Consider the following 24479-nt stretch of genomic DNA (forward strand, 5'->3'; position numbering starts at 1 on the left):
ATTCAACGAGGGGAGGTTTGCAGTATTTTTAACTTCAACTTGCCCATTGAAGCATTCATATAACTTTGTTAATCTAGAGTGCAGGTTATTGGGGGTTTAGGCAGTGTCACAGGAGAGAATCTGTTATAGGGTGTGTGAGTTTATATCCTTGTGAGAATGGTAGGCTTTCTGTTCAGTCCTATGTAGAAGGAGCTAGGGAAAGTGATAGTAATCAAGCCTAGCAGTCCACTTTTTAAAAATAGGGACCCATATGGCCAGGCACAGGAGTTCATACCTATAATCCCAGCTATTCAGGAGGTTGAGGCAGGAGGATCTCTTGAGGCAGGAGTTGGAGACCAGCCTCAGCAACATAGTAAGAAAAAAAAAAGCTAGGCATGGTGTGCACATGCAGTCCTAGCTACTCAGGAGGCTGAGGCAGGAGGACTGCTTGAGCCCAAGAAGTCAAGACTGCAGTGAGCTATGATCATGCCACTGCACTCCAGCCTGGGCGACAGAGCTGTCTCAAAAGAAAAGGAAGGGAAAGAAGGAAATAGGGAACCATAGCCTGAATTTAAAACATCTGCTTTATCTGTCAAGCCTTTTCCTACCTGGAAGACTAAGAGACCCTCAAGGCCTTGGAGGAAAAATACTCCAAGCATCTACCCCTCAAAATTACCAAATCATGGCTGGGCGTGGTGGCTCACGCCTGTAATCCCAGCACTTTGGGAGACCAAGGCGGGTGGATCCACCTGAGGTTGGGAGTTCAAGACCAGCCTGGCCAACATGGAGAAACTCCATCTCTACTAAAAATAAAAAACAAAATTAGCCGGGCTTGGTGGTGCATGCCTGTAATCCCAGCTACACGGGAGGCTGAGGCAGGAGAATCACTTGAATCCAGGAGGCAGAGGTTGCAGTGAGCAGAGATCACGTCATTGCACTCCAGCCTGGGCAACAAGAGTGAAACTCCATCTTGAAAAAAAAAATTACCTAATCATGAGTGGAGAGGCACCCATGGTCTTGAGCGAATCTGGTACCTCTTTGTCTGTTTCCCTGAGAGGGTGTTGCTAATTTGTAAAGCACTCTGAGATGACACGGAAGGTGCAAAATTGTGTTTATTTCTCAGATCTCTAGCAGAGAATACCCTAATCCCATGAGTTCCTGTTCCTACTTTTTGCTCTTGAATTTGGGCTGTTTCTCGAGTACAGGCTCCTCGTGGACACCCGGCCGCTTCCTGCCAGGGAAACAGTCCTTCTGAGCACCTTCAGCGATGGCACCTTGATTGCACAGAGCCTCCCAGAGCTTTTGTTTAATGGCCTTGCCCAGCTCCAGGCTGTACCTCTTGGGGGTCCCTGAAGGATTCCACAGCATTGGCTCCACCACAGCATGGTACAGAGCCCGGTAACCCTCTGTGGAGAGACCGTGGATGGTTAGCATGTCCTCCGACAACTGGTGTCTCCTGTGGGTTTCCGGAAGCAACACTTGGCCCTTCCAGGCTGCCGTCCCACTGTCCTGGGGTAGTGCTTGGGTGGCAGCCACATGTTCAGCATATCTGTCCTCAAGATCTTGGCGGACTATTAGTTTTTTCTCCTTTGAAGTTTCTTTACTCTAGCCAGGAAGAAAGCAGAGAAGTGAAAGCTAAAACTTGAGAGGGGAGCTCAGAATAATTATCTGGGATTTGTGTCCCAGAGTCTTGGTTACAACAACAACCAACATTTGTCTAGTATGTTCTAGTTTACTGAATTCCTTTATGTACATACCACTGCGTGTGTTCTCCAGAACCCTGTGAGGTCAGCAGGAGACAGCTTTAAAGACAAAGAGATTGGAATTGGTTTGCCCAAGGCCACACAGCTAGAAGGTTAATAACCACAGCTGTCATCTATTGAATGCTATGCAAGATCCTAATTATTTACCCTCTGCCAGCCTCTATTCAAAAGGCTTTTAAATGTATTAACTTATTTAATCTTCACAAAGCTCTATGAGGGAAGGGCCATTATCCCACATTTAATATGATAACATCAAGGCACAAAGAAATTAGGCCCGAGGTAGTCCTCAATTATAGTCAGAGTTGGGATTTGAACCCTGATGGCCTAGCTCCAGGGTACACTGAGCTCTACTGGCCACCATGGGGTAACAGACCTGGACTCCAGTCAGGCCTCCAGAGGCCAAGTTCTCCATGTGGACGCTCACAGTCCAGATCTATAGCTGACCACCAGTGTGTGTGTGCGTGCACACAAACACATACTACCCATATCCTAGCCTTCCTTCTCGCCCTTATTTTTTCCTTCGTGTCAAGTCTGTGCTTATGAAAGCCATCTCATCCTTCTCTAGAACTAACCATAGTATAAATAATAGCATGACTGCGACATCCGAAGCATTCTTCCACTCTTTCATGCTGCACCTCTGCCCTACATTCTGTCTTCAACTTTAGGATTTCCTTCACTTGGTGTAGTTTTTTTTTTTTTAATTTTTTTTTTTAAATAAAGACAGGGTTTCACCATACCAGGCTGGTCTTGAACTCCTGACCTCAGGTGATCCACCTGCTTCGGCCTCCCGAAGTGCTAAGATTACAGGTGTGAGCCACCACGCCCAGCCTGGTTTTGTTTTTTTGAGACAGGGTCTTGCTCTGTTGCCCAATCAGGAATGCAGTAGTGCAATCACGGCTCACTGCAGCCTCAACCTCCTGGGCTCAAGTAATCCTCCCTCCTTAGCTTCCCACGTAGCTGAGATCATAGGCGTGTGCCATCATGCCTGGCTATTTTTTTTTAGTAGAGATGAGGTCTCCCTATGTTGCCAGGCTGGTCTTGAACTCTCTGAGTTCAAATGATCCCTGCTTGGCCTCCCAAAGTGCTGAGATTACAGGCAGTAGCACCATGCCATATATATGTCAAGTGTTAAGTGTTCTCTGGTTTTACCTTTTCCCTCCCCCACCCATTACATTTTCCCCACCACTGGCCATCATCTACCTCTCTGATGCCTCCTGCAGGCATCCTATGCCCTGCTGACAGCTTGCTCTTGGAACTGATGGAGTTTCTTCTCCTGGCCCGCTGGGTGGCTTTCATCACTGAATTGTCCTTGTGTTTTAATCTCTTTGAGAGTTTTGTTTCTCCAAACTTGCATGGTGCTGGGCAGCACTTATTCTTCAGTTGCCGCCTGAGTACAAGCTTACCCAGGGAGAAGGAACTGGCAATTAATGGGTTCCTTCCAACTTCCCAATAAGTGGTAGCTGGTGCTGGGGCATTAGTGTTCTGCTTTGCACATGTTCTGGCCATCCAGATGTTGGTGAGAGCCGGTGAGTCCACATAGCAGTCCTGAAGCCTGGTGTTTAATAAGATGGACTGTCGGAGTCCATAGATGGGGATGCTGGGGTCTCGTCTCACATGGATTGGGTGCTAGAGTTATAAGAGGGAGAAATGAATTTTTAAAAGACTGTTCTCCAGCAGAGAATAAAAGGTCTATTTTGAAGGCAAAATATTAACATCTTTTATAGGCCATTCCTTCCACCCAGTTCTTAGAAATCTTACTATATGTCCTCTCCTTCTCACCAAAGCCTTTTATACCAAGTAGGGAGGAGACAGTAACTCCACAAGGTTACAGTAATATTCAGCCTCTCAAAGAACATAGCATGCTGGGACAGGAAGCAGGGGGTCAGGGAGGGTTCTCAAGGAATCGAAGACAATTCCTGCCTGCTGGAAAGATAATGAAGACAGGGTCACTCAGGACTTCCATGTGAGCTCTAGACACTCAACCATGCTGCAACACAGACATGACAGCAGGTAAGTTCTGCCAAACCCTGAATACGCTTTCTAACCAACGGCCATGCGCCAAGAGCCCATTCACAGGGAAATCAGTATACTCTGGGGACCATAAAAACAAGACGAAAAGGTAAACGATGCTGGCCTCCATTTCCTGGGACCAGCTAAGAACAACAGAACAATTTGGATAGATTAGAATCACATATTTAAAGAGAACTGGCTTTCTAAGAAATGTCATCTATAAAAAGTAAAATCACCTTACCATATTTCAGTTGCCTTAAATTTTATTTTCACTAGCTTAGTAGGGGGAAGATGTATGTATTTTCTCTTCCCTTTTTTTCTCTCTCTTTTTTTGTTTTGTTTTAATATTTCTAATCACCTGTCTTTCTCTGCCTCAGTCAGTATGGGCAAATTGCTGTTCGTTTAGATTTGGGCTCAATGCAGGCAGCTTTGAGCCATTATCCCTAGTATTTGTGATGTCACTTTGGTTTGTGATGTGGGTGTGAGTGGGTGTTACATCATCAGATTTTATAGTTAAATTATGTGGGAAGATGTTCTATATGGTTTTGCTTCTAGCCTCAGAAATTTCTGAAGTTCTCATTTCCCCTAAATGGCTTGGGTGAATTTTGAAGATCTTCACGTTCTTTTTTTTTTTTTTTTTTTTTGAGACAGAGTTTCATGTTTATTACCCAGACTGGAGTGCAATGGTGTGATCTCAGCTCACCACAACCTCTGCCTCCTGAGTTCAAGCAATTCTCCTGCCTCAGCCTCCCAAGTAGCTGGGACTACAGGTGCGTACCACCATGCCCAGATGATTTTTGTATTTTTAGTAGAGATGGGGTTTCACCTTGTTGACCAGGATGGTCTCAATCTCTTGACCTTGTGATCCACCCGCCTCAGCCTCCCAAAGTGCTGGGATTATAGGCGTGAGCCACCGCGCCCGGCCCTTCACGTTCTTAAGAAGCATGTTTTGCAGGAAATGTAGTCAAATATGCTGATCAGATTTGGGGATACAGGTAGTGAGATGCAACCCTACATGTGCAAAAGTGCCCTCCTTCATGCACATAAAGAAAGCACTGTTGAATTCTCAGAATAGCTGCCAAGGTTAGGGACCAGAAATGAAAGAACATGTTCCTGCAGCCCTGAGCATCTTTCCCTGCATGTCTCTCCTGGGAAGACTACATGGTTTCTGGAATGTGGTTTTATTTGACATCCCATGGCAAATGCAGTAATTAGAGCTGTTAGCAGTGTCAAGGGCTTGAAACGAGAACAAAGCCGCCTCTTCCTGGGAACTCTTGGGCAATGCCTCACTCCTTATCAGGTGCTCGTCCTGTTGGTGGGTTTGATTTTTTTTATTTGCAAAATGCCTCGGGAGGCTCCCTCGTGAGGGGGAGGAGAGTGAAATGATGGAAAAACAGAGTATGAATCTGGCAGGGGCTCCTGGAATCGCATGTGTTGCCTGCTTGAGTTTTTAAGTGTTGTCCCTGGGGTGAATCAAAGCCTGCAGGCAGACCGCACCACAGGCTGTGAACCACCTCCAGGCCTATGGCAGCTGGACCCACAGACACTTGGGAGGACAATGGCGCCCTTTCAGTGGTGAGCCCTGGCCTCACCTCCTAAGAGCTGGGTCAGTTTTAGAGCAGAGCTTTGGAAAGGGTTTGTCTTTGGGAAGAGTTTGCGAATGTCTGGAGACTGGGCAGGCAAGTATCTTTTCAAAGCTGGTGAATCGGAAAAATGGCACCAGGCTCCTGGGCTACCTGGAAATTACCATCTGTCTTTACTCTGCAAAGCAGGGACGGGGGAAAATGTCAAGCAAAAAAGGCATAGTAGGAATAGCTCACCTGTTTCTCTTTTCTCCTTCCCCATCTTGAGTTTGGCTTTTCTGCACCTCCTCTTTCCAGACACTCATCTGTTAGATTTACTTTGCTAGGTCTTTTACTCAATGACTCTGCTAGGTCTTTTACTCACTCTGTCACCCAGGCTGGAGTGCAGTGGCGAGATCTTGGCTCACTGAAACCTCCACCTCCTGGGTTCAAGCGAATCTCGTGCGTCAGCCACCCAAGAAGCTGGGATTACAGATGCGCACCACCAAGCTCAGCTAATTTTTGTATTTTTAGTAAATACAGGGTTTCACCATGTTGACCAGGCTGGTCTCAAACTCCTGACCTCAAGTGATCCATCTGCCTTGGCCTCTCAAAGTGCTGAAATTACAGGCATGAGCCTGTGCCCGGCCTAGCCTCCTTCTTCCAGCACAGAGCTGTTCACAGGGGCAGCACTTGATACATACTCTTCAAGTTCTACCAGATTTGGCCTCTCCCTTCAATGTAACTCACTTCAATTGACTATGCCACAACAGGTAACCCTCAACCTTCCTTAGAACTAACCCAGGGTACCTTGGTCTAAGCTATTTCTCCTATGTCAATAAAACTAATATTTATTGAATGCTTCCTGAAAGCCAGGCACGATTCTAGCCACTTTACTAGCATCATGTCATGAAATGCTACCAAGAGTCCTATGCATTTGGATTGTTCCCTGTTTTACAGATAAAGAAACTGAGGCACAAGTTCCTCAAGTATCATGCCCCAAGTAACCAACAAAGGCTGAACCCAACCAAGGTCTATACTGCCCTTGTTCTTTTTTTTTTTTTTTGTCTGAGATGGCGTTTCATGCTTGTCACCCAGGCTGGACTGCAATGGCACGATCTCGTCTCACTGCAACCTCCACCTCCCAGATTCAAGCAATTCTCCTGCCTCAGCCTCCTGAGTAGCTGGGATTACAGGCATGTGCTACCACACCCGACTAATTTTTGTATTTTTAGTAGAGATGGGGTTTCACCATGTTGGCCAGGCTGGTCTCAAACTCCTGACCTCAGGTGATCCACCCGCCTCAGCCTCCCAAAGTGCTGGGATTACAGGTGTGAATCACCACGCCCGGCCCTACTGCCCTTGTTCTTAAGCACTCACAGTTATCACCGTGATGTTTGGCCTCTGCTGGTCAGCTCATCCATCTACCATACCCAGGCCCAGTTCTAGTCCTGTCATGAGAATTTCTCTAGGCTCAGGTGAGAGTCTGCCTGTGCTGGCATCCCAGATCCATCTTTCAATAGGCAAGTGAATTCATACTCCTGAACTTTGATTTCCTCAGCTGTGAAATAGGCCTAATCATAGCCTCTACCTAAGGATTATTGTGAGGATGAAGTGGGACAATGCATCTGAAGTACTAGCACTTGGCATGGCTCCTGGTATGTAGTAAGCACTTAATAAATATTTGCTTTTTTGTGTTTTTGTTTTTGTTTTGAGACAGGGTCTCACTCTGTCACCCAGGCTGGAGTGCAGTGGTGTGATCATGGCTCATGGCAGCCTAGACCTCCTGGGCTCAAGCAATCCTCCCACCTTGGCTTTCCAAGTAGCTGGAATCACAGGCATGTGCCACCATGCATAACTAATATATATATATATATATATTTTTGGCGGGGGGAGGGGGTAGAGATGAGGTCTCCCTATGTTGCTCAGCCTGGTCTGGAACTCTCGGGCTCAAGTGATTCTCCTCGGCCTCTCAAAGTGCTGGGACTACAGCTGTGAGCCAACACACCCATCCCATATGAACGTTATTTTTTATTTATTTATTTTTGAGATGGAGTCTCACTCTTTCACCCAGGCTTGAGTGCAATGGCATTATCTCAGCTCACTGCAACCTCCGTGTCCCAGGTTCAAGCAATTCTGCCTCAGCCTCCCGAGTAGCTGGGATTATAGGTGCCTGCCACCACACCCGGCTAATTTTGGTATTTTTAGCAGAGATGGGGTTTCACCATGTTAGTCAGGTTGGTCTCGAACTCCTGGCCTTGTGATCTGCCCGCCTTGGCCTCCCAAAGTGCTGGGATTGCAGGCATGAGCCACTGCGCCCAGCCTCCATGCTTTGTTAAAGGGAAAGGGAAGCAGGTAGCTGAAGATAAGATAAGGAAGTGGTTAGTCTTTAGCAGAGATTGTCCCATCGAAGGTTGTTTAGAATGATAAAGTCAGGATAGAATGATATTTGGTCCAGGGTACTAAAACCATGGCAAGAGTTTCCATCACAGGTGCCAGTACTTGATCCGGGGACTCGGGGTTGAAGCAGTAGGGCTTCCATGTTGCTGAAAGACCTGTTCCTTAGCTTGATTCTCCCATGAAGCTTCTTTATTCTGCTGAGCTCAGTCTCACCTTTATTTTCCACTCATCATTTGGGGCTGTGCTTCCTGACATATCTAAACCACCACTTCTATTTGGAAGCACATCTGTCCTTCTTTGATGTCTAGCCAAACTTTCCTCACAGTATTTTTAGCACCTATAATCTTCCTTCTTTCTTTTTTTTCTTTCCTTCACTACTACCTTTCTTCTTTTCAGCTTCTCTTAGCTTTTATTCTCTTTCTGGTGGATCAGCCAATAAAGAAGAAATTGAGTCAATTTCTATTCATTCTTGTCTTCCGCCTTTATGGCCCTGCCCCACCCAAGCAATTCTAGTGGAATTTAGTTGTTTTTAATTTCCTCAGATGTTTTTATTTTAACACCCAAGCAGTAAGCTTCCATACCCATGTGGGAACATATCTGAGGTTCATGATGCAGAAGAAGAGAAACACTTTGGATGAGAAAGAATTTGAAAAGATTCCTGAACTATAATGCAAACTCCGAGGACCAATGATTTAGACCGCATGTGCTAAATATGCACCAATAGTGGGCCAAGTATGTGAAATAATGGTGTCCTGTCTCCCTTCCCACCAATTCTCACCTGAGTCCTGCAGATGCCTCACGCTTCCTCATTTCTAACCCAAACCCTATCATGAGTCTTCAGAGGTGCCCACCTGAGTGCCCCACAGACACCTCTAACTCATTATGTTCAAGACCAGATTCTCTCTCTTCCTTCAACCTCATTAGAACAAGCAAATGACTGCCTCTCTTGAATTTCCCATCACTAGTTGTCTGAGCCAGAATCCTGGGAGACCGGCTTAGTAAGGATATAGAGCAGACCTAAGCCCGAGGCTAAAGGAAAATCGGGAATACAGATCCTATCTTCATTTAAATTTGGGATACTCTGTTCATAATGGATTTTTTAAATTCATTTAAACTTTAAAAATTATTTTTAAAAATTGAATTAAATATTAATTATTAAATATATTTATTAGATATATAAAATATCTATTAAATAATATTTATCTTGATGACTGGGTTTTTTACTGTGTTTTCTAAAAATCCTCTTAAACTCTGTGCCTGAAGCAAATACCTCAGTTGCTTCATTCCAATCCCAGCTCTGGACCACTCTACTGAGCATTTGGTGACAGAACCCTATTATTATATTTTTTATTAATCATTATTATTAATTTTCTTTTTTTTTTTTTTGAGACGGAGTCTTGCTTTGTTACCCAGGCTGGAGTGCAGTGGCATGACCTTGGCTCACTGCAACCTCCACCACCAGTGTTCAAGCCATTCTCCTGCCTCAGCCTCCCAAGTAGCTGGGATTACAGGCATGAGCCACCATGCCCAGCTAATTTTTGTATTTTTAGCAGAAATGGGGTTTCACCACATTGGCCAGGCCAGAAACGGGGGTTTACCATGTTGGCCAGGACTCAAACTCCTGACCTTAGGTGATCTGCCAGCATTGGATTCCAAAAGTACTGAGATTACAAGCATGAGCCACTGCACCCAGCCTATTATTATTCATTTTAGAGACAGGGGCTTGCTTTCTTGTTGCCCAGGCTGGAGTGCAGTGGCTCTATCCTGATTCACTGTAACCTCAAGCTACTGGGTTCAAGTGATCCTCCCACCTCAGCTTCCCGAGGTGCTGAGATTACAAGCGTGAGCCATCACACCTGGCCTAATGACAGAACAAGGAGGCACCAGGTACAGTAGCAAGCACTTGTAGCCCCAGCTACTGAGTCATCTGAGACGAGAGGATTGCCGGAGCCCAGGAATTGGAGGCTGTAGTGTGCTGTGATTGTGAACATTCACTGCACTCCAACCTGGGCAACATATCAAACCCTGTCTTTTATTTTTTTGGACAGAGTCTCACTCTGTTGCCTGGGCTGGAGGACAGTGGCACTATCTGCTCGCTGCAACCTCTGCTTCCCAGGTTCAAGTGATTGTCCTGCCTCCGCCTCCTGAATAGCTGGGGTTATAGGTGCATGCTCCCACTCTTGGCTAAATTTTGTATTATTATTATTATTTTTTTTGTACAGATGAGGTTTCACCATGTTGGCCAGGCTGGTCTCGAACTCCTAACCTCAAGTCATCCACCCACCTTGGCCTCCCAAAGTGCTGGGATTATACCGCACCTGGCCTCAAGACCCTGTCTTTAAAACGAAAAAGACAAGGAGGTGGCTCAGCCTGGTACTTACGAGGGTAAGACTGGGGTCCCACTGCCTGGGTTCAAGGCCCAGCTCTACCACTATGTCACCTTTGATCAAGTCATTTAACCTCTCTTTGTACTGGGATGGGTGTGGGGCTGGTAAGAATGCCTCCCTCATAGGCTACTGGGAGGATTTTCTGAAATGCAACCGTACAGCCTTAGTAAAGTCCTCAGTAAACGTTTGCTATTGCTGTCACTATAAACAGGCCCCCTCCTCCAGGGCTCTCTCCATAAAATGACTGCCCTTTGAACAGAAATCATGCCAACTGGAGTTTCAAAGACACTAGAATGACCCAAACTCCAACAGTGTAGGTTGCCCAGCTTCTTGGCAAATCCTGCTGCCTTCAGAGGAGGAAAGGTGCCTGAGTTGTACAGAGTGCAAACAGACAGACAAATGGACACCAACATCTTTCTGGAGGCCCAGGAGCTGCATTCAGTGTCCTCACTCTTTCCATGAAATAAAGCTGCTAAACACCCCAGGCATGTAAAGCAATGAAATGAATATCCCAGGTCGCTCCCTGCCAGAGGCCAAGACCACATAGCAGAGCAAAAGACCTTGAGCTGTTAAGCACCATGACCTAGACACACTGGGCTGTATTTTTAGCCTCTTGTGCACTGTTTCCATCACCTGTGCTGGGCTTTCAGCTGGAAAAGAGCAGGTGGGGGTGGAGAAGGCTAGAGGGATGTTTCTCACCGCAGCCAGTGCCAGGAGGAGCTCGTACACGATTTCCAAGTCCTGTTGTGCAACATGGCCAACTTCATGGGTGTGCAACCTGTGTATCGACATAGGTCCCCTTGCTTGGAAGGGTCCCACACATGCTTTATCTTTTTCTTTTCTGTGAGATGGAGATTCGCTCTTGTTGTCCAGGTTGGAGTGCAATGGTGCGATCTCAGCTCACTGCAACCTCCGCCTCCTGGGTTCAAACAATTTTCCTGCCTCAGCCTCCCAAGTAGCTGGGACTACAGGTGTGCACCACCATGCCCGGCTAATTTTGTATTTTTAGTAGAGACAGGGTTTCTCAATGTTGGTCAGGCTGGTCTCAAATTCCTGACCTCAGGTGATCCACCCACCTCGGCCTCCCAAAGTGCTGGGATTACAGGCATGAGCCACCACGCCCGGCCCATTCTCTTTTTTTTTTTTTTTTCTGAGATGGAGTCTTGCTCTGTCAGTCAGGCTGGAGGGCAGTGGCATGATCACTGCAACCTCCACTTCTAGGTTCAAACAGTTCTTCTGTCTCAGCCTCCTGAGTAGCTGGAATTACAGGCACCCACCACCTCACCTGGCTACTTTGTTGTTTTTTAGCAGAGACGAGGTTTCACCATGTTGACTAGGCTGGTCTCAAACTCCTGTCCTTAGGTGATCCACCTGCCTTGGCCTCCCTAAGTGCTGGGTTTACAGGTGTGAGCCACAGCGCCCGGCCTGTCATGAAATTCTTAAGTTCGGACAAAGGACATACATTTTCGTTTCTCACTGTGCCATGCCAATTATATGGCTGGTCCTAGGCAGTGCACATGACAGAGAGAGCCAATTGGATGAGGAGGCTGCAGCCAGCCCCGGAGGGGTGCCTTCCCGCAGTAGGCAGGACAGACCAAAGCTACTATCACAAATGTTTTCAGTCTCCTGGGTGCCCTTCCTATTTTCTCCTCTGAAACCCAAATGAGATGCAGAAGAACCTTGTAAACTGTAGAGAACTGTGCCCTGCTTTGCTAAAGTCTTTCTCAGGCATCCTATTTAAAGTAGTCCAAAGGTTAGCCAAGTGTGGCGGCAAGCCTCTGCAGTCCCAGCTACCCAGGAGTCTGAGGCCAGAGGATCGTTGGAGCCCAGGAGTTGGAGGCTGCAGTGAGCTATGATCTCACCACTGCACTCCAGCGTGGGTGACAGAGGGAGACCCTGTCTCCAGAAAAAGAAAAAAAATCCATAGAGCTTTCGGTTAACATCACTTTCTTGTCTTTGTAGTACTTTTTGTTCTCTGGAATTTGCGTGTTTTCAGGTTGACTAGAATGTATGTTCCAAGAGGAAGCTTTGGTCTTGATGACTGTATCCTCAGCCCTTGGCATGTTCCTCGTTGAATATTTGCTGAACAAAGGAAGGTTCGCCTTTATTGAGTGTTTGCTTTGGGCTGAGGACTTCACCTGCATCTTCTCTTCATTTCATTCTCTTCAAAGGCACTGCTGTCTGGGAGGGCACAGAAGTACCAGAATAAGAGTTCTCAGGTCTTGTAGAGAAGGTGGGAAGGGCCCAAAGTGGTGGAACAGGGTAAAGCTGGACAAAAGTGGAGGTCATCGGTGGGACGTGGTGGTGAGGGTCCCCAGGACAGAGGCTGGCTGGGTGAGGGGATGGTGGGTGCCCCTAATCTCCAAGAAGCCCAGAGGATCCTTGAACTCGGGAATGACACATGAAAACAATGACTGAACAAGATTCTTCTTGCTACGGCGCTGAGTCGTGTGGGTGGAGAGGGACAGAGATTGAGAGGCCTCGTGGGAGGTAGCTGCGCCCTTGGGGCCCGGCTCTGCGAGCAGCCGTGGGTGGGGAAAGGAGTTTGGGGGACGCGGGCTCTGGGAGTGGGCGAGGGGGCGGCGCCCGGGGGTTGAGGGGGCCCAGGGACGAGTGTACCCAAGGCAGGCAGGGGAGCCCGCGGGGCCGGTCCCGCCCAGCAGCGCTCTGGGTGCGGCGAGTCTGCACACTGGGGCAGATTTTTCTGCCGCCGCGCCGGGCGCAGGTCTGCACTTGCAAGCCCGGGACCAGGGACTTGAAAGCGCCCGGCACGCTGCCCGGACCTGCCCCGCCGGGCGTCACCGCCACGCTTTAGGCGGGAGCCGTAGGAAAATCCCCTCTGCCTGGGGGGAGTGCAGGGGAGGAGCGCGGCCCACTACCGACCCCGGGTGCGGCAGGGGAAGACCTTGCCGGGGTGGAGGATGGTGGTGGGGTGGGCAAAGGGCCTACCACGCGGAGGACGAAAGTTTAAGCAAGCCACGAGCTCTCTCATCCCTAACATCCCAGGCTGTAGAATAAGCAGCCCTGTCCGGTCCATTTCTGGACTTCGCGTTGGGCATTGTACTTGCTTCTATTTCATCGAATCCTCTGAAGGCCTTTTATTATTCCTATTCTGCAAACCGCCGAGCCTCAGATCAGGAAGCTTACCCTAGTTGGCGCTGGCTGCGTGATGGGATACGGAACCAGGGGTCAGTATGTGACTGCAAACTTGGGGTGAAGAACGGAATTCAGCATTTGCTGAGCTCCTACTGTGCGTGCGTAGAAGTTTCCGAGCTTTCATGCTTTTTTTTTTTTTTCTTTTTAAACACAGGGTCTTGCTCTGTTTTAGTGCAGTGGTGCGAACAAGGCTCACTGCAACCCGGACCTCCCAGGCTCAAGCGATCCTTCTGCCTCAGCCTCCTGAGTAGCTGGGACCACTGATTGGTGTTTGTTGTTTTTTTTCCTGTAGAGATGGGGGTCTCGCTGTGTTCCCCAGGCTGGTCTCGAACTCCTGGCTCAAGAGATTCTTCCATCTCAGACCCCCAAAGTGCTGGGATGATAGGAGATAGCCACCGCGCTGGGCTCCAGGCATTCTTATTTAGTGCAACCGCTCTGGGGAGTAGTAGCTGTTATCACCTTCATTTAACAGATGAGGAAATTGAGATAAAAGCTATTTTTCCTTCAAACCTGCCCAAGGTCTTACAGGTGACCGAATGGGATGTGAACTCTCCAAAGCATTCCTTTTTAATCATTACGATGAGCTAAGCAAGGGAAAACAGTTTGCAAACTGCTGTTCTAATTATTGCCGCTGTAGCTGAGCCCACGCGCGGGTCACGACCCGAGTGAGGGTGGAGCAGGGGTCACTGGGAGCCCGGCCTATTTCAGCCCCGCCAAACAGCTTGGTGACTCGGAGGCTAGGCCGAGGCCCCGCCCCTCACCTGCTGATCCCACCCCTGGATGGGACAAACAGAGCGCTCTGCGGGGCGGGCCCAGGTGTGGGGAAAGGTGGGCGGGGCCTGATGCATGAGTGGCAGGAGCGGCGAGCGGCCGGGGCGGGGCGTGCGTGCGCAGTGGGTTCCGCCCCCTGGGCCTCTCCGCGGAGCCGGGCGGGCCCCAGGCTGCAGGGGCGGTGGCGGCGCTGAGCGGGGCGGGCCGGGGCGGGGCCACACTCGGGCCCCGTGTCCCGCTCCCATGGCCGCCCCCGGCTCCCCGTGCTGCCCCCTTTCCCCCGGGCCGCGCCCCGGGGCCCCGCACTGACGGCCCATGGCGCCGCCCGCCGCTCGCCTCGCCCTGCTCTCCGCCGCGGCGCTCACGCTGGCGGCCCGGCCCGCGCCCAGCCCCGGCCTCGGCCCCGGACCCGGTGAGTGTGAGCGACCCCCCGCCGCCCGCCCTGCCCGGAGCCCACTCGAGGAGCGACCAGGGGACCCCTCTCCCGCCTCAGGACCTTCCGGACCCCTTCCCCGAGCCCCTTGGCGACGCCCCTCAGGCCGGGACGGTCCTTCCCTGAGACCCGGGCTCCCCCCGCCAGGCCCCTCAGCGACGCCCCCGGGCCCGGTGCCTTCCCCCGGCTGCAGGACCCGGTGCTCCTCAGCGACGACCCTCAGCCTAGGACGCCCTCTCCGCCTTGAGACCTCCAAGCCCCTCCGCGACGCTCCCTGGGCTGGGACATCTCCTCTGTCTCGGGACTCAGGACGCGCTGCTCGAGTCCCTCAGCGACACCAACCAGACCCGAACGCCTCCTTTCCCCGGTACCTCCTGGGATCCCGCCCCAAACCCCTCAGCGACTCCCCACTGGCCGGGACGCCTCCTTTCCCCGGTACCTCCTGGGATCCCGCCCCAAACCCCTCAGCGACTCCCCCCGGGCCAGGACGCCCCCTCTCCCCGGTACCTCCTGGGTTCCCATCCCCAAGTCCCCCATCGACGCACCTTGCACCGGGATGGCTCTCCGGCTACAAGAGGCTACACCCCCGTCTCCAAGACCCTCAGCGGCATCCCTACCCCGGGCCAGGGTCCCCTCCCCGAGCCTCACTACGACGCCCCCGCATCCCCCCGTTCTCTCCTCCCTCCTACACCGGTGGAACCCGGCGCCTCCCCGCGTAGAGCCGAGTGGAGGCGGGAGGAGCCGGCGCTCAGCCCCTTTTCCCGAGTCCTTAGCTGCACCCGCTTGGGCGGACATTGTAACTTCTGCCTCGCTAGGAACGGGATTGACTTGCTCGCCCTGCTAAAGGCAGGTTAGGGTCCTGGGACGACCCTGTACCCAGACGGGACGGGACGTGCCCTCTCTCCTCTGGGCCACTTTGAACGTCCGTATGACTCAGGTGATGGCTCAGCAGGGGGAGAGGAAGAAAGGAAGGGGTGATTGGAAACTTCTCCCCTCCTGAGCTTAGGGTGCTCTTCCTGAGGGTGCAACTCCGAGCTCCGTGTTTCGGGTTACTCCATGCCTTAAACAGGCCACTCACTGCCCAGGCCAAGCCCAAGGCCAGGTCTTCCTGAGGTGGGGCCCTGGACCAGGATGAAGCTTGGACTTCACTTCACTTCCACACACAACCTTGTAGCTGAATCCTTTCTAAGTTGAAGAGAAGGCAAGAGGGAGTTGCTTGGCGCAGTTACATTTCTCTGCAGGTTGTTTGGGTGTTGAGTTTAGGACGTTTGTGAAAGGGATGGGAAGAGTTTATTACCCGTCTGCGGGAGTAGGAAAACCCGCCTGTGGGTTCTCCACCCAACGTCGCAGACTGATGTTGAAAAGATGGGATTTTGCTTGTGTAAGAAAACTCAGAGTTGCCTTGTTTACTCATTTGCTTGGATTAGCGAAAAAGCTAGGACTTGGTGTTGTCACCGCATGACTTTGGGCCATGCCTTCAGCTCTCTGAGCCTCAGTTTCCTCGTCTGTAAAGAGAGGATGATAACTTCTTTGCAGAGTGTTGTGAAGATTAAATGATACACTGTAGGTAACATACCCACATATAGGAGGCAGTCAATAAACATATTTCAATAATACTTTTATAGGGCCTCACAGTTCATCAAGTGCCAGACACCTCATTTACCCTGGGAATGCTAAGAGCTTTCTGTCTGATTAATTTCTGTAAAAGGCAAAGCTTGGCTTTAAATTGGTAGAACTGGGGTCTCCAAGTGTTGTAAACCTGAGGCTCGGTACGTGGTTTCTGAGTGATCACCACCTTTTATGGGACTTCTACAGTATGATCATTTCTACTGTTGTGAGGAGTGAGGGACATTCCGAGAGCCAGGATATGTCAACATAACTGTAACCTAGTAACCCCTTAGCTCAACTTTGCTATCTGTGTGGTCAGGATTTAATGTCCCCTACAAAGAGAAATGTATGGGTGGAAATAGACTGCCTCCCCTTCTGGAAAGGGCAGAGTCATAGCTCTGAAAAGCATCAAGTGAGCCAACTCTGCTCATGCTTGTTGGAAGGTATTCTTTTCCCAAGTATCTTTGCTTTTTTAAGGTCAAATGCAGCAGCTCTTAGGAAGTTTGCACCCAAATCTTGGTGTGCTTTTATTTAAGAGTCTGGGGTAGGGGCAAATAAGCATTGTGAAATGATTTGTGATAAGTGGTCCAAGTTCCCAGTTCCATGAGCCTTGCCAGCTTGGTGTCTTACCACCTGGTAAATCAGTGCTTTTTTTTTTTTTTTTTTGACTTTCCCTGTTTAGTTGCAGAAGCAGTTTTAGGGAGATACCACATGGTCTTCAGCAACATATCCCGTCTAGATCCTACCCACTAGCTTTTAAAATCCTTTCCAATAAAACACACACACACACACACACACACACACACACACACACACATTTTACTCTGAGGATATGCCAAGCTTACCATTTTATATTTTTTGATACTGTAATTTTCTCTAAAATTTTGTGGATGGAAAAAATTATTTCAATATTTATATTTTGCACAATTTTGTAATATTTAAATTACTGGTGGTTTGCATTTTTGAATGCTGACTTTATAAAAACAGTTAGCTCATTCCCCATCAATCCTACTTGTAATTACAATGTGTAGCCAACCCCAAATGATCTCCCTTCTCTTCATTCTTCCTTTAAGATTCTCTTCCTTCCTTCACAACTCATAAGAAGGAAGATAGAGGGTAATGGAATCTAGATTTTCCTTCAAGGAGGAGTGCAACTAGGGCCATAGGGTTGATGGGTTCTCTGTAGTGGGTCCCATCTGGAATTTATGGAATTTATGTTCTACTCAAATTGGGTGTTTTACTGCCTTTAGGGTCTATCAGATGTGCATCAACAGAGCTTCTCCTCTCAGGTTATGTTTACTGTGAATACCTTCTATAGGTTTATAGATTGATGCCCATTCTCCTTTAACTCCTCATCTGGAATGTGTCCCACTAGCCAGTAGTGTGTTTGCCATAAAACCTGTGAGTTCAGTTAACAGCTAGAGCATCATACTGTCTACCAATTCTTGGCCCTCTTGGGGGCTTCATTAATGTAATAGAATTACCTGTAAACAACATGGGGGCTGAATCAGTGAAGGAGTGAAGGGTGCATACCAGTTATTTGTATGCTCTGAGTATTTTAAGAAACACCATTTCCACCTGGTATCAGAGACCTCTGATATTTTTGTGAAAATATATTTTGGCCCCTAGACAAACTGTTTAAATCTTTGAGGCCAGGCGTGGTGGCTCACACCTGTAATTCCAGCACTTTGGGAGGCCAAGGCAGGAAGATCACTTGAGGTCAGGAGTTGGAGACCAGTCTGGCCAACATGGCAAAACCCCATCTGTACTAAAAATACAAAAAATTAGCTAGCCATGGTGGCAGGTGATTGTAATCCCAGCAACTTGGGAGGCAGGAGGATCACTTGAACCCCAGAGGCGGAGGTTGCAGTGAGCCAAGATTGCACCATTGCACTCCAGCCTGGGCAACGAGAGCAAAACTCTGTCAATAAATAAATAAATAAGATAGGCAAAATGAGCCCTTTTATAAATCTTAAAGCAAAAGAGCATTCCATTTAGGCTCACTACTCATAAACAGAAAGTTGATGCACTCAATATAGATGTTATTGATACACTCATGGCTTAGCATAGTTAGACCAAAAGCATAAATGAGTAACATAAAATATATTGCTTTAAATAGCTTCACAATATACAGATTAGGGATTTTTGGTGATGGGGAATATACCATCTTTAATTTAGAATTTTTGAGTCTGGAATGTCAGCTGATGATCTAGGTCAGGTGTGGGCAAACATTTTTTGTAAAGGGAAGACAATAATATGAGATTTGTGGGCCTTATACTATCTCTGTTGCAATTATTCAACTCTTTAGGGCAAAAGCAGCATAGACAAAAAGGTAAATGACTAGGCATGACTGTGTTTCAGTAAAACTTTACGAACACTAAAATTTGAATTTTCTATAATTTTTTTTTTGTTCATTTGTTTTGAGATGGAGTTTCTGTTTGTTGCCCAGGCTGGAGTGCAGTGGCATGATTTTGGCTCACTGCAACCTCCACCTTCGAGGTTCAGGTAATTCTCCTGCCTCAGTCTCCCGAGTAGATGGGATTACAGGCATGTATTGCCATGCCTGGCTAGTATTTTATTCTTTGTAGAGACGGGGTTTCACCATGTTTCCCAGGCTGGGAATTTCCTATAATTTTTATGTTAACAAAATATTGTTCATTTGATTTTTTTCAAAACTAATATTTTTTAAATTATTTATATATTTTAAGTCTCAGCTTGTGGGCCATACAGAAACAGGCAGTGAGCCACAGGCTGTGCTTTGCCAAGTTCTGCTCTAGGTCCATGTCTTTTGATTTTTTTTTTTCAGTATTCACTGATCTAGAAAAGGTGACAAGGAGGCTTGATTTTGGTGAATGAATGAACCTTTTACCATTTACTGTTAACTAACTTTGAGATACATATGGGAGAAATGATTAAAATGGTAAATTTTACGTTTTATTTTACTCAATTTTTTTTTAAAAAGATACATAAGGGAGAAGTTCACACACATACATTTGGGTCTTTAATAAGACTTTTAGACCAGGCTCAGTGGCTGACACCTGTAATCCCAGCACTTTGGAAGTTCCAGTTGAATGGATCCCTTGAGCCCAGGAATTTGAGACCAGCCTAGGCAACATACTGAGACCCTGTCTCTATAAAAAATAAACAAAAATTAGCCGGATGTTGTATAGTTTTAGCTATTCAGGAGGCTGAGGTGGGAGGATCACTTCAGCCTGGGAGGTCAGGGCTGTAGTGAGCTGAGATTGTGCCACTGCACTCCCACCTGGGCCACAGAGTGAGACCCTGTCTCAAAAAAAAAAAAAAAAAAAAGACTTTGAAAACGCCCTAAAGAGAAATTCAGTGTGGTTCAGTGTGCACTACATAAATAGTGCCTGCCTTGGAACTGGCCTATGGTCTGTTCAACTATGCCTGCAGATGTTGCTTAGAACAAACCATTGAGAGGTCCATTTCTCAGAGGAAAGCCCAGGCAGCAGCAGGTGGCACCAGCCCTGAGACAGAAAAACAGCCAGGAAAAAAAAAAAAGAAGACAAACTTCTGTCACTTTGCTAAGCAGTTAATTTTTATTTCCATGGTTCTATTGTCATATTTAAAGTGGTTTTAAAAAACAACAATGTGCTTAGCATGACAGATTATCTTGTTTTAATTAAAACATTTCTGAAAAAACAAAACATTCAAACATACCAAGTTGATTGTGCTTGTACTGTGGAACAGTTAATGCAAAACACTTGAGAAAGGCCGGAAGTTTGGATCTGTAGCTTTTGCCTGAGCGTGTGCCGCCTGAATAAGGACAACATAGTAGGAAGTGTATGTGTCCCTTAGAAAACTACCTCTATAGGTTTTGAAGTGAGATCCAGACCCCTGACGCCACTTGGCTGGTTACTTTCTGGCCGGCTCACTGTGTAGCCTCCTCATTGGTGAGAATGATGACTGACATTCCTTCCATATTCAGTTTTACCTTGAGAATCCAGCTGGAACTCGTAAGTATCAGTCTAGGAGGAGCAGTCTGAGGTCACTCTTTTTCCTCTCTCTCTTATCTTCATAGTCTGCCTCCCAAGATGGCAGCGCTTCCCTCAGCCTTCACCTCACCTCTGAGATTTTGTCTGGATTTAGACTGAGGAGGGAAAGGAAAGAGGCCATCGTAGAAAAATGTCAGATGGGTATCCATACACCTCACAAATTACTGCTTCACAGAAATGTGACTTCTCCTCCTCTAAGGGAATCCTTCCCCTCTTTTTAAATGCTCTTTCTAGGTAAACACCTCCCTAGCCTGGAAATGTACCAGTTTCAAGAGGAATGATTTGGGGTTCTAGGGAGTACCTTGGCAGACAAAACGTTTTAGGCCACCTCACATGCTAAGTTGCCTCTCTCCCTGCATTTATACAACAGGACCCTCTCAGAGCTGCCCCTCTGCTGGGCCCAGCTTCCCTTGCCACGGATTTAATCCCTGGCAAGTAGCCAAAGCATTAAACTTTTATTGTTCAATTTGCCACAAGGGCAGGGCCCTGCTTCTAGTGGGCTGAGGAGGCTGCAGCCGCTTCCAAACCCAAGTGTCACACTACATTAGCAACTGCAGACTTTGAGGGCTGGATTTCTTTCAGTTTGGTTAGATTCTTGGTTAGAACCAGAACAGTATACTCACACTCAAAATTTTAAAGCTAGAAAATAGTAAAAACAGTGTAGGCAACTTTTAAAGATGATTCAGAGTGGTTGTAGCTATCAGCATGTATGATTGACTCTGCATGGTTTCTTCTTCGCTTCCAAACAGACATATTAGATGCCTGTGCATGTGCCTTAGTGTCCTAAAGTTGGATGAAAACATGGCAACCAAGTAGTTCCCTACTAGACTAGTGGGGATTGCTAACCAATCCCATCACAGTATGTAAATTACTTGCTGCTGTTCAATCTATAAAAATTCATCTTCAAAGAAAATTATTGGGCTGGTAAAAAATATTTTTAATAATGACCACAGAAGCCATATTTGTTTTTCTTTGATGTTCTTCCGAAGACCCTTCTGGTTCTAATCAGATTGTTCCCACATAAAATACAGTGGAAATCTACAATAATAAAATCCCTATTCCTATGTCTATGGGGAAATAAACAGGATGGGGACTGTCCTTTTAAGGGGCTTTCCCCTTTCCTTTCCCCAGACTCAAAGCCTCTATTACTGGTGGGTGTTTTGGCATCAGTTAAGGGCCTTCAATCCTTCCCTCCCTCCATGTTTTGCTCTTTCATTAAAGTGTTTCTGTTGTCTAATTATATCCTTTCAATCAAATTAGAGACTGTAGCATCTGGTGAGGGCTGTAACTGCTGCCATCTGCACCTCGTATATACAGGCCTTTTCAGCTGAGAATCACTCAACTTCCAAATGGCAGGAAGAGATTTGGAAAAAGTTTAGTTGGAGGGGAGATTAACTTAAAAGGAATGTCTTCAAAGGCTGGGTGTGATGCCCTGCTTGCTGTGATGTGTGCATGACCATGCAGAGCTTCATTGGCTTGGCTCACCAAAGATTCTTCTCTAGCGCTTCTGGCAGAGGAAGGGTTTCTGATTGTCTCAGCTGAAATGACTAGACCGTCTTTGTTAGGGGCTTGGAGGGGCCAGGGGCTGAGCTGAGAAAGTCTCCCTTGAGAACGATCTTTAGTTATATGACCACCAGTTAATGGATGTGACACTTTCTGTTTATTTGACCATTTCTTCTAACTCAGTGATTTCAACTGGAGGAAATTGTGCCCCCAGGGGGCATTTTGCAATACTTGGAGGGAGGCATCTTTGGCTGTCACAGCTAAAGAGGTGCTACTGGCATCTAGCAGGTAGAGGCCAGGGATGCTGCTGCTAAACATCCTAGAACACACGGGAGAGCCTCTACACCAAAGAGTTATCCAGCCCAAAATGTTAGTAGTGCTGAGGTTGATAAACCCCATCCTGATTGTATTATTCTTTTGTCCTTCTTTTTACTGTTAGTTGCCTACCCAGAAACAGTTGATACTGATCAGCATCTTTTTTCACTCTTAAGAAAGCAGATTCTGGCCGGGCGCAGTGGCTCACACCTGTAATCCCAGCACTTTGGGAGGCCGAGGTGGGCAGATCATGAGGTCACGTGTTCGAGACCAGCCTGGCCAACATGGTGAAACCCCCATCTCTACTAAAAATACAAAAATTAGCCAGGCATGGTGACATGGGCCTGTAGTCCCAGCTACTCAGAAGGCTGAGGCAGGAGAATCGTTTGAACCCAGGAGGCGGAGGTTGCAGTGAGCTGAGACCGCGCCTCTGCACTCCAGCCTGGGTGACAGAATGAGACTCCATCTCAAAAAAAAATAAAAAGCAGACTCTTCATTATCCACATCTAACCTCTTTAAGCATTTCTGTGGACATTGTTTCAGAAACCTTAATGCAGGAAGGGGGTCTGTGATTCACTGTATCTTTTTATTCTCTCTAGAGTATAATTGTCAGATAAATTATAGGATGCCCGATTAAGTCTGAATTTCAGATAAACACCAAAGGATTTTTTATAAGTCTGTTTCTTGCAATGTTTAGGAATACTTGTCTTAAAAAAATTCTTTGGTATTTATCTGAAATTCAAATTTAACTGAGAATTCTGTTTTTATTTCTTAAATCTGGCAACCCTAATCGAGCTTCGTGGAACACTCCATGAAACTTTAAACCTTTGACAATCAGAATTAATCTGTTGGCCACTGTCTGCTCTTATTCTGATTGGTCCAAGTGACCGGAGATGATAGTTTCGTTTATAAATCAGTGTTATACTGAGCCTTTCCCTCTGCCCTAAACTGTCTCCCTGGCTAGAACTTATGAAACCCATCTCTTGAGTCATATTTTTATGTTGGGAATGATTAGCAAGTGCTTATCAAATCCCTACTGTGTGCTCAGCATCTCTGATTAGGACTTATCCCTATGCCAGTTGACAGAAGACTGCGGTATTGTTGCTTCAGGTTTTACCTTGAAAATGTACTCTAGCAATATATGGTCTACCTGGTATCAGCTCCTCACTCAGGAGCTCTTATATTATTTGTCTATCCCATATCAGCCAAGGGAAGCTGAAAAGCCCAGAGTCTGGCTTCCATGGAGTGTATTGGCTGCCCTCCAGGACTCTATTATTGGGGAACTTTCTTGCCATCTGACATTAAGCATAGGTCATAGGCATTGCTAACAAAACTTGTCTAGAAGCTGGATTATATCAGTTTATCTCCATTTCGTCTAATTGAGAACTTCAGACAGTATGGAAAAAGGTTGCTCACGTGATAGTGAGGCAAGGTGTAGGTTTGAGCTGGGTGCCTTCTGCTTAAAGCAAACTAAGAATATGAAATTCATATTTTTATTTTATTTTATTTTATTTATTTATTTTTTTGAGATGGAGTCTCGCTCTGTAGCCTAGGCTGGAGTGCAATGGTGCAATCCTGGCTCACTGCAGCCTCCGCCTCCTGGGTTCAAGCAATTCTCATGCCTCAGCCTCCCAAGTAGCTGGGATTACAGGCGTGTGCCAACACACACAGCTAATTTTTGTATTTTCAATAGAGATGGAATTTCATTATGCTGACCAGGCTGGTCTCGAACTCCTCGCCTCAAGTGATTCTCCCACCTGGGCCTCCCAAAGTGCTGAGATTACAAGCATGAGCCACTATACCCAGACACCATCCATTTCCTTTAAATAGCAGAATCCCCTGGTTTAAATCACAAATATTTGATTTCCTTGATTTACATAAACTTTCCTAGAACTTCTCATAGGTATTGCTAGGTAAGTTTTGAAGCTGGCCTAGAGGAACACATTGGTGAAGAAACTAGGGCACCCTGAATGTACCTGTAATGGAGTTTTCCCCTAGCCCCTCATTCACCAGCTTCCTTCATTCAACACACATTTTGCCAGGCACCTTCTATGTGGTCTGTAGTTGCTGAGGATACGAAGGTGAGTAAGATGATCAAGAAGCTCACAGTCTATTGGAAACAGGGCCATGTGCTTCTTGAGCAATTACAATTCAAGGTAATCAAATCCTTTAAGAGCTGTGGCAGCAGGCACCGTGTGACTTGTTTCAAAACCCCTGGTTTCTCTAGAAGTTAGTGCTACCTATTGTAGACCCTGAGCCTTTTGTCTTTTTATTTTCTTTAGAGCTGGCATATAATGAGCCAAGGTATTGTCCATCAGCAAGCGGGACTTTCAGCTTTAAAATATCTCAACATTTCCTGTATCCTTATGAGAAAACTTTTTTTTTTTTTGAGACAAGTTCTTGCTTGGTCACCCAGGCATGGTTACAGCTCACTGCAGACTTGACCTCCCAAGGCACAAGAGAGCCCCTTGCTTGCCCCAGCCTCCCAAGTAGCTGGGAGGCACCAAACACTACGCCTGGCTAAATTAAAAAAAATATTTTTTGGCCGGACACAGTAGCTCACGCCTGTAATCCTA

At 47.2% G+C, this 24479-nt stretch overlaps 2 protein-coding genes across 4 annotated transcripts in view; one reads left to right on the forward strand and one right to left on the reverse strand.

The window, feature by feature from the left end:
- Positions 1-1036: 1036 nt before the first annotated feature.
- CUNH22orf31 (chromosome unknown C22orf31 homolog) lies at positions 1037-15073 on the reverse strand. Of its 2 annotated transcripts, none has more exons than XM_064367878.1 (3): positions 15007-15073; positions 2943-3368; positions 1037-1584 (listed from the first exon to the last, which is right to left on the reverse strand). In XM_064367878.1, exons 2-3 carry the CDS (start codon positions 3246-3248, stop codon positions 1144-1146), a joined length of 747 nt encoding a protein of 248 aa, XP_064223948.1. In that variant the 5' UTR covers positions 3249-3368; positions 15007-15073; the 3' UTR covers positions 1037-1143. The 2 variants fall into 2 exon arrangements, with proteins under 2 accessions (XP_064223948.1, XP_012320315.2); XM_012464892.2 differs by lacking the exon at positions 15007-15073 and adding an exon at positions 3994-4035.
- Positions 14344-24479, forward strand: part of KREMEN1 (kringle containing transmembrane protein 1) — a 70137-nt gene continuing 60001 nt past the window's right edge. For both annotated transcript variants that reach the window (XM_021666175.2, XM_064367877.1), the window contains exon 1: positions 14344-14440. In XM_021666175.2, coding sequence (XP_021521850.2) covers positions 14344-14440 — 97 coding nt within the window. The remainder of the gene's footprint in view (positions 14441-24479) is intronic.

This window comes from Aotus nancymaae, unplaced genomic scaffold, assembly GCF_030222135.1.
Source record: "Aotus nancymaae isolate 86718 unplaced genomic scaffold, 86718_ANA_hifiasm-v0.15.2.pri h1tg000076l, whole genome shotgun sequence".
Classification (NCBI taxonomy): domain Eukaryota; kingdom Metazoa; phylum Chordata; class Mammalia; order Primates; family Aotidae; genus Aotus; species Aotus nancymaae.

Coding starts and splice junctions, on each gene's coding strand:
- CUNH22orf31 (XM_012464892.2), bottom strand. Junction 1,585..2,942: donor CTGCAGGAGGCATCAGAGAG/GTAGATGATGGC, acceptor CTTCCTGGCTAG/AGTAAAGAAACTTCAAAGGA.